Here is a 15,579-nt window from a genome sequence, read left to right as displayed (position 1 = left end):
TTGTCTGGATGCTCACATAAGCTGACTTCTAGTTGTCAGAAGCGACATGACTTCTGGTTGTATTTGTGTCATTCTCAGAACACATTAGTATTCACAGCGGTAGACTGAGTCAGGATGTCCCTCCCTCCACAGTGTAGGTGGTACCATCCATCCCAGTAAGAATCCAAATGAAACAAGACACAGAGGTAGGAGAAATTCATTCTTCCCATCAAAACTGGGACACCCAGCTTCTCATGCCCTCAGATATCAAAACTCTGGCCCTTGACCTTTGACACCAGCATTTATGTCTGACACTCCACTTCACACTGGGCCTTTGTTCTAAGACTACATTGTTACGACCAGCTTCCGGGTCCTCCAGTTTGCATGTGGCATTGTGGGATTTCTCAATCTCCTTTATTATGTAAGTCCAAATTTTATCTACATATCTATTGAGCCCTATCATCTTCCCTTTCTCATTTACATACCTGTACATGTTATGTGTGTATGGTGCTCATTTGTATATCTGCATAAAATGTACAGAATTGTGATACATAATGATTTTTTAAATTTAATTTTCTTACTTATTCATTTTACATCCTGCTCACTAACCCCTTCCCGGTCACGCCCTCCCACAATTCTTTTCTGATACCCTCTCCCCTTCTCCTCTGACAATCTGTATATACTATCTTGGTCACACAAAACTATAACACACCTAAAGATTATCTATGTCTTTCAATTTTTGCCATTATCCTTACGTATACATATTACTGTTTGTGTGCACATGTGTGTTCATGCTTTGGTTCTGGTCTCTGGTGAGTACTAATATACTTCCTCAGCACCTGTAATAAGTTTCTCCTGAAGCCCCTGGAGGTGATACAGCCTCTGTAAGTGAAGTTGTGTCTGGACCTCAGTGATGAATCTTATTAGAAAAGAGCAATGTAAGGAAGATATGATCCAGGAACAGCAAGTAAAGAGTCAGAAAAGAACTCTCCAATGGCCCAGGTGTTCTGGAGGTATATGAAGAGGGTATAAAAATTCCTTCTGGAATAAAGCAGACTAACTGAAAGAAATGGACCAGACAGGAGGCTGATTCTAAGTCAGAACCCTTCAGGAGGCCTAAGTAGCAGACAACGTATGATTGTAAGGGGTCTTGGAGCTTTGAAGCCCATTCTGGGAGCTTTTTAGTGTGTACCAGAAACAGGAAAGAGGCTAGAAATAAACCCAGAGTAGACTGGAGATGAAAACCCAGGAATGTTAGAAGAGCGTGAAGTGTAGCACCCATCCTACCCCCAGTTCCCCTATCTGTGGGGAATGTTTACACCCCCACAGCCCAGCCCCTAGCCCAGCTAATGTCTGACTCTGTCTGTGTACCCCCATATCTATATCCCTGGCCATCCTTCTAACTAACTCCTTACCACTGCAAGATTCCCACACCCTCACAACTCAGACCCATTCTTAACATACTCACCATGCCTAGGTGACCCCAAAACCAGTTCTTCTTGGGCGGCTGAGGGAAAGCACGAAGATGTTGACATTTTGCATACAAAGTGTGTATCTGGGTGAGGCAGTGGGCCAAGAACCAGAAAATACTAGCCAAGAAAAAAAGCAGCCATGGTGAGGCTAACATGGGCCCCAGTCCCAGCCAGGATAGGTCCAGATGTCGCATCCTATAAGATAGATGGTAGAATGTGAGTTCCTGAACCTCAGGGAACTGACGGGGGCGGGGGGTACCCTGTAACAGTGGACAGGGTGAGGACTATAAGCCCTGAGGTCGCATCAGGTGGCAGAGGAGACCCAACGTAGGAGAGAGATGGTGAGGTATGAAGAACAAGGCAAGAGGCAGGTGACAGAAGAAAAAAAAAAAAAGAGTCTGAATAGTGTCCCAAATTGTATACATGAGACCAAGCTTTCCTGGAGCTGTTACCCGGAACCCCCCATGTCTCCAGGACCAGCTTGACTACTGTGATTATCCTTCTTTAACCGTCTGGCTACCCAGCACCACCCCAGACATGAGCAGGGCTCTAACCCAGGATAGTACCCGTGAGCTCCACTCCTCTGGCCTGCCAGCTTCGCTCAGGAGCAGTGTCTCTCCCACAGCTCCACAATCTCTCTCTTCTGGGGCCTCTGGACAATTGCCTGAAGGAAGCAACGGAAGACTGGACTTATGTGTGCCAGACAATCCTTCCCAGACCTGACGGTTTCCTCCTGGCCTGGGCATGAGGCCAAAAACGTAGGTTGAGTCAGCAAGCTGCACGGTGCAGTCAGGGTCACACCAAGGAACAGATTCTCAGAGCCTGACCTCTCCCACATGAGGTAGGAGACAAGACTGGTATAAGCAAAGATGACATTGAGCCCCACCTTTATTGCCCCTCCTGTCCTTTCAAAAGACAAAGGTACTGTGTTTTGAAAAATCATTAACTTGGGACTTTAGGTGCCAGGAGACCGAGGCCAGGCCCATCCCCGAACTTCTCCAGAGCTTCTGTGCATATTGGAATGAGAGGAAAGCCTGTAGGTTTTCTTGGTGCAGAATTGGGAGACTCTGAAATTTCAGGCAGAGTCAAACCCGACCTCCATGCAATGCAGGTCTTGCTAGCCATGTTTTTTTTAGAAGCTGTCTAGCAAGTGATTTCCCAGATCATATTCCAAGGATCAACGCCCTAGCTAGAACACATCTGAGGCCGGACTGGAGCTAGGATATGGAGGGAGGAGGGGTATGAGAGCAAGACTAAGATCTCTTGAAGACACAGTACTGAACATGCTTCTTAATCATCCCACCCAACCAAAGGAATACGGACATTTATCTGCCCACACCTATCCCTGTATCCCTGATAACTTGGAACCTGTAGGCATAATATAACTGTGCATCGTGTAATTCAAATTTTGATTTCCGTGCCCCATATGTCGTTGCAATTCTTATTCTGAGTCTCAATTCTTATTCTCCTGCCTCGATGCTATGTAAACATTGCTCCTGAATTATTTCCTGATTTGTCAATAAAAGCTGATCAGGTGATAACTGAGCAGGGGAGAGAACAGGGCAAGACTTCCTTCCAGAGCATGAGGCAGGAGAGAGAACAAGTGAGAAAGAGCCACAGGGAGAGTCCAGGAGAAAAAAGGGGCTAGAGCAGAGAAAGCCATAAACTTTGAGGACCTCAGAGTGTGGGCTAAGAAGTAGCCAGAGTAGCTGGAAGATTAAAACAAAGTAACGCTGCTCATTGCTCTGCCCTTAAAGTTTGATAAACAAGTGTAATAGTCCAGTCTCAATTCTTTGGGAGCTGGCTGAGTAAGAGGAAAACTGTAGCACACTTTGTAAAAAGCCACTAACAGGAAATACTCCAAAGACAGTGTTGGTGTGGAATGTGGGGTTTGCACTGTAAAGGTCTGGCCTGGGAATGGGGTCAGAGGCTCCAACAGCAGCTTCAATGATACACACATGTGCTCACTAGAATCACTGGGTGACTAAATTGTCACACACACACACACACACACACCACATGAAATCTCCCCAGAGCTATACACAATTACCTCCCGTCACACACACACACACATATATATATATAAATGTACACACTCAACATATACTCACACATACAGGCACATACATATAGTCTCTCACACTGAACTACTAATAATAAGAGTTCTTAAGGAAATATTATTTTCTTATATTAATTTAACTAAGGAATTGTAATTTTTTCCTTATATTCACATTATTTTTATTCCCAATCCTCTCAAGAAAAATGAAACCTCGTCTCCACCTGCAGACCAGCATGTTGCACTGTGAAAATTACTCCGGCAGCTGTAGTACAGCTTCAGGGACCCACAGATCCACATTTCTCCATGCTCTGTAAGTTTACCACCCCAATGCTAAGCAGACGTTCAAAGTGTGTTCAGAGCAGGAAAAGGGACATTCAGTACTTCCAAATATCCATTACTCTACAAAGCAGCTTGCTCTCGGGTGCATCCCCCCAAAATCAAACTTGCTTTAAATATGGCTCAGAATCGTGGTAATGGTCTTATTCTCCCCTTGTGGGATTAAAAGGTCACTAACCTTGTTTATAGAACTGCTGTTGCATATACGACTTCACAGCAACTGTGACCTCGGGCACAAGATCACGTCAAACAAAAATCTCAGCACGGATGGGGGAAGGGCCAACAAATTCCACCCTTAGCTGAGAAGCTATTGGCAGTTGAAGACCACGGGGAAAGAAAAAGTCAATTCTCTTCAGGAATGTGGTCCTAAATATCTGCCCATGCTCCACAGTAGATGGCACCACATCTCCGAATGTACAATAAGAATTAGGCAGACTCAGTGGGTTTAAAGAAAACAACACAAGAGGGAAACTGAGGCAGGCATAGGTGAGGAATTGGAGGGAAGAAAATGTGGGTGGCTTTTCGGAGACCTGGGAAGGTTCTTTTGTATGTGTGATTGGCAGATAGTCTATTCCAAAGGCAGTTGTTTACTAACAAGTGTACGAAACTCATCTGTAGACATTGTGGATTGGAAGCTGTGCCAAGGACCTCAGCCAGTAACACCCAAAGGACTGAAGGATCAGGTGTGCAGATTAGAGCCTAAAAACCACCTGGTCAGAGTTCTGGGTTCCTATTTCCCAGAACAAAGAACTGGACCTGGGACTATAGACAGTACAGGAGAAAAGGCAGATCATTTATTAAGAAATGAAACTCTACTGGATGTGGACGTGGGCCAGAGAGCTGAAAGGTTGGAAGTGCTAATGGCCTTGTGCCAGGAGGTGGTGAACCATTACAGGTCATTCATTTACAAGGTCTACTCCTCAAGATATATGTTTTCTTTTCAAATACCCAGAAAAAAAAAATGTGTTCCAACTCCTCATCTTAAAAAAAAATTAAACAAACAACAAACCTTTTACATGTAATTTATTTTTATTTAAGTTTTCCTTTATTCTGGAGACATTCACACATGAGTATAATGAACCATGACCATATCTACCTCCTCTAACCCCTCCACCCATTCCTTCCAACCCTCCATCTATACCAGCAACACATCCCAAAAGGCCTCTACATTCCAAGTACAGGGCTTTCAAAGTGTGCCACCACTCCCACCTTTAGAAAAAATTAAATAAATAAATCTGTCACCCTGGCTTTATCTCAGGTTTTTTTTTCCACCTCTCTTAGTCATGGCAGATATTTTTGCTTGGTATGTTAGTCTAGTTTAATAACTGTGGTCCTTTGGGGCTTGTGTACAAGGGCATAAATCTCTATCCCCAGTTCACCTTTAAACAGGAGCTACTCACTGAAATAGGCTCCCTGATAGCTAGGTTCCCCCTTGGTATCTTTCACACAATTTCTCCAGCTTCTTTTAAGGCTCAGAGTAGCTCTCCAATGGCCTGTAGTCACACCAGGGCTCAGAGCTCTGGTGTTATAATTTGAACCTGAAATGCCCAATAGGCTCATAATTTGAACACTTGGTCTTCAGCTTGTGGTACTATATTGAAGAAAATAGATCTGTTAGGACATGCGCCCTGGCTGGTAACAGTAGTTGGATCACCAACCTTCAGAGACTATGCCTGATTTCTCTCCCAGATCAGGTCTCAGTTTCCATGCAGACTATTTTAACTATATACCTCAAGTTCCCATCTCATGCCTTCCCCACAGTGACAGACTGAGATCATGTCAAGTAAGTCCTTCGTCCCTTGTGTTGTTTCTGTCAGGTGTTGGGTAGCAACCATGTGAGACCTAACCGACACAAAGCTCCAGGGAACATTCTTGTGCACATATATGCTCGGGCACCTATTTTCATGGTGATGACCCTGTAAGATCATGTAAAAATGTGAGGCTGCTTCCCGTAAAAATTCGTAAGCTGTCTTCTACACAACTGCACCACTTTTTATTCCCACCAGGGATGTATGAAGGGCCTAATAACTCCACATTCATCCTTATCAAGACGAGAGAAGAATTTTCTGAAGTTAAAATGGAAGGTCAAGGGTGGAAATATAGTGCAGCTAAGGATTTGCCTCTGAGGATCAGAGCCTCAACCTTGTCCTTCATCCCGGCCCCTCTCCTGCTATGACACCTGGTTTTGGTCTCTCATTGCGCAAAGACCAAGTACAGCTTAGATGAAGTCATCACCCTCTAAAATCTTGTAGCCAGTCAAAAGTACAAGGGATCCTTAGCACCAGCTGGTCTCTTCCCAAGTCCTTTCCTGTCCTGTGAGCACCTTTGGGGATGACCCAGCCATCTGGCAGCAAAGCGTCCTAGATGCATCAGCGGGAGATTAATAAGACTGGATAATGCAGCTGTAGAGTCTCCTTTGATGCCCATGATCAGGAAGGGCATCTGGACCACACACGACACAACCATCCAGGAGCAAAACCGAGGCTGCCAGCCCATGTAGACCAGCAAACTCTTATTCTCAACTATCTTAACACAGGGTCAGAAGTATCAACTATATAAGAATTAGAAATGCAGAGAAGTGCGGGAGGGGCTGCAGGATGGCTCAACAGCTACGAGCACTTGTTGCTCTTGCAGAGGACCCAGATTTGGTTACCAGAATTCACGCGGTGGTTCATAACCATCAACAACTCCAGTTCCAGGTTATCTGACATCGTCTTCTGAACTCTCTAGATACCAGACAGGCACACGGTATACATATATGCAGGCAAAATGCTGTTACGTATAAAATAGATGAATCTATAAAAGTGTCCTGAATGAGGACTCTCCCACCCATTTGAGGGCTTCTTAGCCTGATCCCTTCTCAGTTCTCTGGAGCCCAGATGGGGCTCTGACACAAAACTGAGGTAGAAAGACAGTTTGAAGGAATGATGATGAATGGATGACCCAAGGGGAAGTGGATCACTACCCAGGTGTCTCTGTGTATCCCTAGACCTGGTGGTGCAGTAAGAACGAAGGTGCATGGGAAGAGCAAGCGCCCCGGGAAGGGAAGGGTACTGCTGGGAAAAGGTAGGAGAGCGCATTCTCTGAGCATGTGCAGACGTTGCTGTTCTCTCAGCAACACAAATCTTTCTACCCAATACCCCTTCGCTTGCTGGCCAGGCTGAGTATCTCCCTCTGAACTCAACTCCTGTGCTTACTGAAGAATAATCGAAGAACTAGCAAGAACTTCTCATCCCCATCCGGGGCTCAAAGTCAAAGAGAAGGGCCACAGAACAGACCACAAGGACCCGAGCTCACCACTCAATCTCCTCTCGGTCCCTCAGCAGCTCCCGCACCTCCTGCCGGCAGCGCTCCTGGTACTCCGGGTGCCTCGCCAGGTTGTACAGGATCCAGGAGAGCGCACTGGCTGAGGTGTCATGGTAGGAAGGGAAGTCAGATAGGCAGGCTTGAGTCTTTGAGCTGTTTCAGCACCATCAAATGAATAACACATAGAGATGGTTATAAACCACAAAAAGGAGGGAGGAATACCGCCCTCTCCCTCTGAACATGTTTCAACGGTGGAGTGCCTGCTTTGGTCTCACACTTGGAACCTCCCCCTCAAACATAAATATGTCAGCCTCCATTTCATCTTCATCTGTCAGCTCCTTCCATCTTCCCCTGTAAATAAGGCTGGAGGCCAAACTACCTCAGTTCCAAAGGTTCTAGACACCAAAGTTCACTGAACTCTTATGTTGGACCCTGCTCATTAAGATCAAAGTGTGACATTACCAGAAAGCCCTGAGCTCAGAACAAATGATAGATTTCTTTTACCAGCAGGGCTTCTCCTTCCCTGACTTTGTCTGGGGAGCCCTAAACCCCCAAACCCTCTACCTGAAGAATGTCACATAGTGTTAGTTAGGGTTTCTATTGCTGTGAAAATACCATGACCAAGACAACTCTTATAAAGGCTAACATTTAGTTGAGGCTATTTAGATTCTGAGGTTCAGTCCATTAACAACATGGCAGGAAACATGGCAGGATCCAGGCAGGCACAGTGCTGGAGAAGGAGCTGAGAGTTTTGCTTCTTGCTCTGAAGGCCAGTAAGAGAAGACTGACTTCCAGGCAGCTAAAAGGAGCATCTGAAAGCCTACACACAGTTACTCACTTTCTCCAACAAGGCCACCTCCTAACAGGGCCAAGCATATTCAAACCACCATACATAGCCTCAGTGAGATTACAGGTTCAGTTTCCTGTCTCCCAAAAAGAAACCCATTCAACAAGTACCTGAGATTCCTGGAATGCTTTCCCATGCTAATAAGGCTTCTCAACCTCATAGCCTTAAGCCAACTACCTTTGTCTCAGTACCTTAGCCACCAGCCAATGACCTTTGCCTACCCCGGATATTCCCACCCCCTTCCCCAAAACCTTATAACCCTTGATTCACCCCAAGTTAGAGTTGATCGTCTCCCCATACTCACAGGTCATCTGTAACTGTTCATCAGCTCTGCTTTCTTCATCCTTGTAGGCTTGTGGCTAATGACCCTGCTTACACATCTCCTGGTCACCATCAGCAAGGTCCCCATTCCATATACTTCATGGTGGCTACTGGTCTTTTGACTTGTTCCTGAATAAATATTTCCATGTTTCTGTGTGAGGAGGATTTTTTTTTTTTTTTTGAAAAAATGGTTAGCAATCTGACATGCAAAGTGAACTCATGATAATTTGCCTCAGAAGTTAGAGGTGAAGAATTACTACAAAGACCTCTGTTCCCATTCTAGTATGCTGGATCCAGGGAGTCATTCAGATTGCAAGTATAGAAACTTCTCCTTTGTCATGGAGAGAACTTGTTTAACAGTCTTTCTCCCCCCCCTCTCTCCCCCCCCCTCTCTCTCACTCTATCACTCTCTTTCTCTCTCATCTCTGTATCTTTTGCTCCCCCCCCCCCTTGGCCTTTCTTTACTTCCTTGAGGGTAGCTAAGCTAGGGAGAACCTGTTACCTTGTATGAGCCACAAGCTAACATGCTGGCCTTTTCCCTGCATTATAAACCCTGCTGCATGTACAGGTAATACTTTGTCACCTGGAAATTGTGTGTAGACAATAGGGAAATCGTTGTTGTGCCTGCTGACATGACTAAGGGAACTGTTCTGTGCATGGTTTTGGTGCAATAGTCAGCACAGGCATGAACAAATATCACTGCCACACAATAATATATTCTTGAAAAAGTTTCAGGCTCCTCAAAGCCTCATACTTGGCTGTCTTCTGTGCCTAAATCTTTCTATGCTTAATGTGTCCAGTATGCCTAACCAAAACCATAACAGCACCAAGTTATTGTACATGACATGGTATCAGTATTCATTCCACCCTTGAGAAAGCCACCTTGGTCAGTAGAAAATCAATGAAGTTCAAAGGCTTGGCCTTGTCTTTAAAGAAGCCACCCAAACCCTGACTGGAAAGGATGTGACACCTATCCTGGGATTACAGCACCAGTGGGGTCATGAACCATGCTGCAGGTCTTCAGAAGCACAGTCCATCTGGGGTGAGATGGTCCATTAGGTTCATGTGCAGCAGGGGCCCTTTGTTCCTTCAAGATACTAGTGCACTCAGCTCCAGGATGGCAGCAATATACCCACCAGGCTTCCTGCAGAATTTCGTTATAGAGGAGGAAAGGATTTAACATATGTGAATCCCAAGGACCACCTCTAGCTCATCAGAAACAGATGAACTAGATGGCCACATACATGTAGTTGGAGAGGGGGCTAAGACTTCTCTCCAGAGTCTCCTCTTTATTCCATCTGTGGCTGATTCCACCTCTGCAGATGCTCGATCAGTGTAGACAGCAGACTCCTGTCCTTCCTCTACCACCCATGATCTATCTAGACTCTCCCACTTCTCTCCTGAAACTCCCAACCAGCTGGAGTTCTGCAAGTTAACACTCAGCTCCCTCCATAATGTCCCCGAATTGAGTGTCAACTGATCTAGAGTCTGTAGAGTAATCAGTGGTGACAGCACAGTTATGCTAATTCCTATCATCAACTCTGCTATAATTTGGAACTGTCTCCCAAAGGCAGTGGATTAAATAAAACCTGATACACTGACTCTGAGAGCATTTGGAGCCACAGTTTCTTAAGACATGGTGTCTCATCAGGGAAATGACTTATTAGGGATGGTCATGAATGAGATGGTAGCATCATGGTCCTCTCTCTCTCTCTCTCTCTCTCTCTCTCTCTCTCTCTCTCTCTCTCTCTTTCTTCTTCTTCTTCTTCTTCTTCTTCTTCTTCTTCTTCTTCTTCTTCTTCTTCTTCTTCTTCTTCTTCTTCTTCTCTATTACTTTACTTTCAGGTACCATGAGGTTTTCAGTCTCCTCCCTCATCTGCTCCTAGCTAAGACATACTGCCTTTCCATGGGCCCAATAGTAAAGACACAGCTACCTTAATTGACTTAACTGTCAACTTGACATAGTCTACAGTCATCGGACAGGCCAGTCTTGATTGAAGAATTGCCTAAATCACATCTGAGGAGATTGTCTTGATGTGTACTTGAGTCAGGGGAACCTAACCCACTGGGCATTCATCCCTAGACAGATGGCTCTGGACTGTATATGAAAGCCAGCTAGGCACAGCCCTGTGATTTTGCCTGAATTCCTTCTCTTACTTTTTTCAATAATAAACTCTGACCTGGAAGTGTAAGATATGATAACCTTTTTCTCCCCAAGATGGTTTTGGTCATAGTTTTCATTACAGTGACAGAAAGAAACCAGAACACCAGCCCACCACTGGCTGAAGTCTCTGAAACCAGTAACCACAATAAAGCATTTTTCATCTCAAGTACTTTGTCACACTGTGCAAACATTATTAACAGGAGCTCAGACACATTCACAGTTGTCCTAGGAACCTCAGGAGTCATCGCTTTGCCCAGCCTTTTACTGTCCCTCTTCCTTCACTTCCTAGGGTCTGTCCCACATGATCTGCTGGTATACATCTTTCATCTTGGGAAGTGGCAGTGTCCCCAAAAGACTGTGGCTCTGACATTAGCTTGCATGGGTATCTACAGATCTGGCAATGCCAGGGTGGCACAGTTTGACAATGGAAACCAATGGGGCCATTCATAGCATGAAGTCCTAGGGATAGTGACCAGATTAGTCACATCTTTTATACCCTTCTCTGATTGAGGAGCCTCAAAAAAAAGAAAGAAAGAAAGAAAGAAAAGAAAAGTTACCTCCAGGTTCACATAATGAATCAACTTGGCTGAGCTAAGGGATGTCCAGGAAGCTGATACAACATGATTTCTGCGAGTGTGTGATCCAGAAGCATTTGTAGACAGAGTCAGGATGTCCCAGCCTTCAGTGTGGGTGGCACCATCCAACCCACAGAGGATCCCCATAGAATAGTAGGTAGAAGGAGGAACTTTTTACTGACTTCCTGAGTTGAGACATGCGTAAATGTATGAGAACATACCAAGGTGTAGTGGGGGAAACGGTTAGGTAATATGTATCTTAAATGTGCATTAAGCTTTGCCATATAGGTGTGTGGTCAGTAGACTCTGATGTCAGCACAATAGGATCACCTCTAGGTAAGTTTCTCACAATGTGTTCTTATCACTATTTGACATATGATTGTGTGTGTGTGTGTGTGTGTAAGTGTACATGTGTGCTCAGGTTTGTGCATGTGGAAAAGCATATGTGTATGTGTATGCATATGCACTTGAGGCAGTGATGAGTGTGTGTGTGTGTTTGTATAAATGTGAGTGTGTGTGTAAATAATTGGCTCCTTTCCTCTGGAAAACCCTAAGACCATGTCCCAGGGGTACCAGCAGGTTCCTCATATGGGCTCTAGAAATGATACAGCCTCTGAAGTGAACCTGTGTCTGAATTTTGTAAGGGTGAAAGGAATCACAGTCTCCCACTAGTTTTGTCTGAATTCCACACGTTCATCCGGGCCCAGGAGACAAGTTATTCTGACTTCCTATGACCTTCTGGTAGGTCCATACAACTGCCAGTTCCTCCCCTGGGCAAAGGACCACATACCAGGAACTTTCCAACCTTGACAAGTTCCAGGAAAACAGAAGTGACCTCTGTGTCTCCATCTTCAAAAAGAACATCCTGAACCTCTTCATACAGCCCACACTGAACCAACCTTGACAAGTTCCAGGAAAACAGAAGTGACCTCTGTGTCTCCATCTTCAAAAAGAACATCCTGAACCTCTTCATACGGCCCACACTGAACCTATTGCTCTCCTAAGTGGGAGGGCAGCTGTAAATCAAAGTAAAGGGTGGGATCAAGGAAGGTTCATGGGGGGTGAGTGAACAGCTCGTATTCAGGTAGCAGGACAGGGCTCACCATCTATTTATCTTAGGGAAGAAGCACGGTAAGGAGGAAGTGGCCCAGGGAGGGGCAGTGGGAGTCAGCCTGCAGCTCTGCTCTAGCCCAGCTGTGCCCTGCCTATGTGCAGTTAAGGAGAGACATCGAAGATCAATAGGAGAAAACTATGAGCCAGAGACGGGCTCACATTAGAATAATATAAGGTAAAATAAAAACAGTCCTGGGCCTCCTGTCAGGAAGCCTGAAGTCCAGCAGCAGACACTGGGGAACTGCCAGGGCTCTTCACTCTGCGTATCCCACTCAGAGAGCTTCTCGGTGTCTCCCAGTGAGAGGAAGACAGTTGTAAATGCCAGCGCAGACTAGGGAGGTGAGAAGGAAAGGCACACCCAAGATCGTTAACTAACCCACCCCATTACTCTGCGCCTCATTTCTGGCCCCTTAAAAGACCATCTGCTCTGACACTCACACCCATTTTGATGCCACACTTACTGTGCCCACATGGCCCATAAGCCAGCTCCATGTGGGGAGGTAATAATAGTTCCTACAGGTGCATAGACCTGGATCAGAATTCGAGCCAGGATCCAGAGGGCCATAACCAGCAACAGGAACTGTCTTAGGATGCCACCTCAGGCCCCAGTCTCAGCTCTGCTGTGGTACCCACAACAGTTCAGCCTGGGAGAATTCACGTTGGGTCAGTGTGAGACATCTTCAGCCATGGTGTCACACTATTCAGTTCATTCTAGCGTACCGCCAACAACCATAGCAATGGCTGTTGTACATGAGGGACATCTAGAGCCTCTTTGGGAACAGCTCCTAGGAAGGTACTTGACCCCTAGCATTGGGAGTTTCAATCAATAATCACACAGCTTTTATGGAGGACCTGTTTCTCCCTTGGCAGGATACCCTTATTTACTCCTTGCGAATGGATTTCTTATCCTTGCTTGCAGGTTTCTCAGAGGGATCTCTAAATTGGTAAGACACTTAAAAGTTAGCATTGTGGACCCCACTCTCAGTCCAATGGTCGGCTGTGAGCATCCACCTCTATTTTTGTCAGGGTCCAGCAGAGCCTCTGAGCAGGCATCCATATCAGACTCCTGCCAGTAAGCACTTCTTGGCATCTACAATAGTGCCTGGGTTTGGTGGCTGTATATGGGATGGATCCCCAGCTGAGGCAGTCTCTGCTTTTCATCAATTTCTGCTCCACACTTTGTGTTTCCTACTGTGAGTATTTTGTTCCCCCTTCTAAGAAGGACTGAAGTATCCATAGTTTGGTCTTCCATTTTCTTGAACTTCATGTGGTCTGTGAATTGTATCTTGTGTAATCCAAGCTTTTGGGCTAATATCCACTTATCAGTGAGTGCATAACATGTGTGTTCTTTTGTGACTGGGTTACCTCACTCAGGATGATATTTTCTAGTTCCATCCATTTGCCTAAGAATTTCATGAAGTCATTGTTTTTAATAGCTGAGTAGTACTCCATTGTGTAAATGTACCATAATTTCTGTATCCATTCCTCTGTTGAAGGACATCTGGAATCTTTCCAGCTTCTGGCTATTATAAATGAGCCTGCTATGAACATAGTGGGGCATGTGTCCTTATTATATGTTGGAGCATCTTTTGGTTATATGTCCAGGAATGGTATAGCTAGGTCCTCAGGTAGTACTATGTCTAATTTTCTGAGGAACTGATTGATTTCCAGAGTGGTTGTACCAGCTTGCAATCCCACACACAATGGAGTAGTGTTCCTCTTTCTCCATGTTAGAGAAAGGACTGAAAGAGCTAAAAGGGTTTGCATCTTCACAGGAAGAACAACAATATCAACCAACCAGACCCCCCAGAGCTCCCAGGGACTAATTCACCAACCAAAGAGCACACATGGTATGACCCATGGCTCCAGCCACATATGTAGCTCAGGATGACCTTATTGGGCATCAGGGAGAGGAGAGGCCCTAGGTCCTGTGAAGGTGCAATGCCCCAGGAATACCAGGATGGGGAGGAAGGAATAGTCAGTGGGTGGGGGAGTGCCTTCATAGAAGAGAGGAGGAGGGATGAGAGAGGGAGGTTCCAGTGGGAAAAACAGGAAAGGGGATAACACTTGAAATGTAAATAAAGAAAATATCTAATAAAAATAAAGATAATAATATTCCATTATTTTAAAAGTTAGCATTATGTGACCTATATAAAATGAGACTTTTTTTCTACAGATGGTCAAAGCAACAACTCAAAATCCCAAACCACCATCCCATAGAGAATAGTGGTTATGAAGGTAAACAACCTAGCCAAGCATTCTGAGAGGCTAGTGTTCTAAGCAAGTGTCAGGTGACAAGCTCACAACTGAAATGACACAAATACAACATAAAATGATTTTTCTCACTTTGATTATCTGGCTGTCTCATTCTGTGGCATTTCATAGAGTCTCCATGCATTTCCTTGGAGGTTATTTTTTTTTCTTTCTTTGCTGTGTATTGTAATGTTGGGTGTGACCTTCATGTAGGTCCAAGTGGCTTGCCCTCAGATTATTTATGATTGGTTAATAAAAATGCTGATCACTAGTAGTTGGGCAGGAGGAAACATAGGTGGATTTTAGGGTTCCCAGGCCTGTGGTGTCAATAGAGAACCTCAAAGGGGGAGAAAAGGTGAAGGAGGAGAGGGAGCACCGTGGGTTAGGAGTCAAGAAAACATGCCCTGAGGGGACTCACCAGTTGGAGTTAAGAGAGGCCCATATGAAACATAGTAACAACTCAGAATTAACTGATAAAAACGAGAGATTCTAATAGCACAGAGTGTAGATACCTGCCCAGCTCCTGTGCCATTTAAGGCTTATTGTAAATATAAAGGTTGTGTATGTATTTTATCTGGGAACTAAATGATAAAAGGCGTAGTATAAACTATGGATGGGGAATTGAAAATTCCTACAACATTAAAAAAAAAAAAAAAAGAAAAGCAAAGCAAAAAACAAAACTGCTGGATAGACCCTCCAGAATCATCCAAATTCCTGTTTTTCTCTTTAAGCCTACATGTGACCTGTTTACCTCACCAGAGTCATAAGTCCCACATTTGGAAGGGGTGTTGTTGTAGTTCTGAGAAAAATTCCACACAATTGTCCCAAGGATCAAACTCCCATAGTAGGCTCCTCAGCAAGTGCTACTCACAGAGCAATCTTCCCAACCAAACATGCTCATTCTTGTTAGCCATGACCATGGCATTTTATAAACTTCTTGCATTTTAATTAAACAATGATGATTTTATAAATTAGTGTAAGCTGGATTTGGGATTGTTTTGTTTTATTTATAGATGCCTTTCTCACCTCATCAGTTTCCAGTGGTGGCTGGCCATGACATATTTATTTATTGCCTGGAATTCTTTTTTAGGGGTACAAATTTGCTGTCATCTTTAATAAATTGTGAGATTGTGGTTAGGGAGATGGTTAAGTCA

At 44.8% G+C, this 15,579-nt stretch overlaps 1 protein-coding gene across 1 annotated transcript in view; it reads right to left on the bottom strand.

The window, feature by feature from the left end:
* The window catches only part of LOC308435262 (uncharacterized protein), a 53,200-nt gene that overhangs the window by 11,880 nt on the left and 25,741 nt on the right, over positions 1-15,579 (bottom strand). Inside the window, exons 14-15 of the mRNA XM_080935938.1 lie at positions 7,144-7,305; positions 1,448-1,646 (exon numbers count right to left, since the gene is read on the bottom strand). Coding sequence (XP_080792064.1) covers positions 1,448-1,646; positions 7,144-7,305 — 361 coding nt within the window. The remainder of the gene's footprint in view (positions 1-1,447; positions 1,647-7,143; positions 7,306-15,579) is intronic.

This window comes from Micromys minutus (genome assembly GCF_963924665.1).
Source record: "Micromys minutus genome assembly, chromosome: 22".
In the NCBI taxonomy this organism is placed as follows: Eukaryota; Metazoa; Chordata; class Mammalia; order Rodentia; family Muridae; genus Micromys; species Micromys minutus.
The sequence above is the reverse complement of the archived record's forward strand: the minus strand, read 5'-3'. Positions and strand labels throughout refer to the sequence as shown.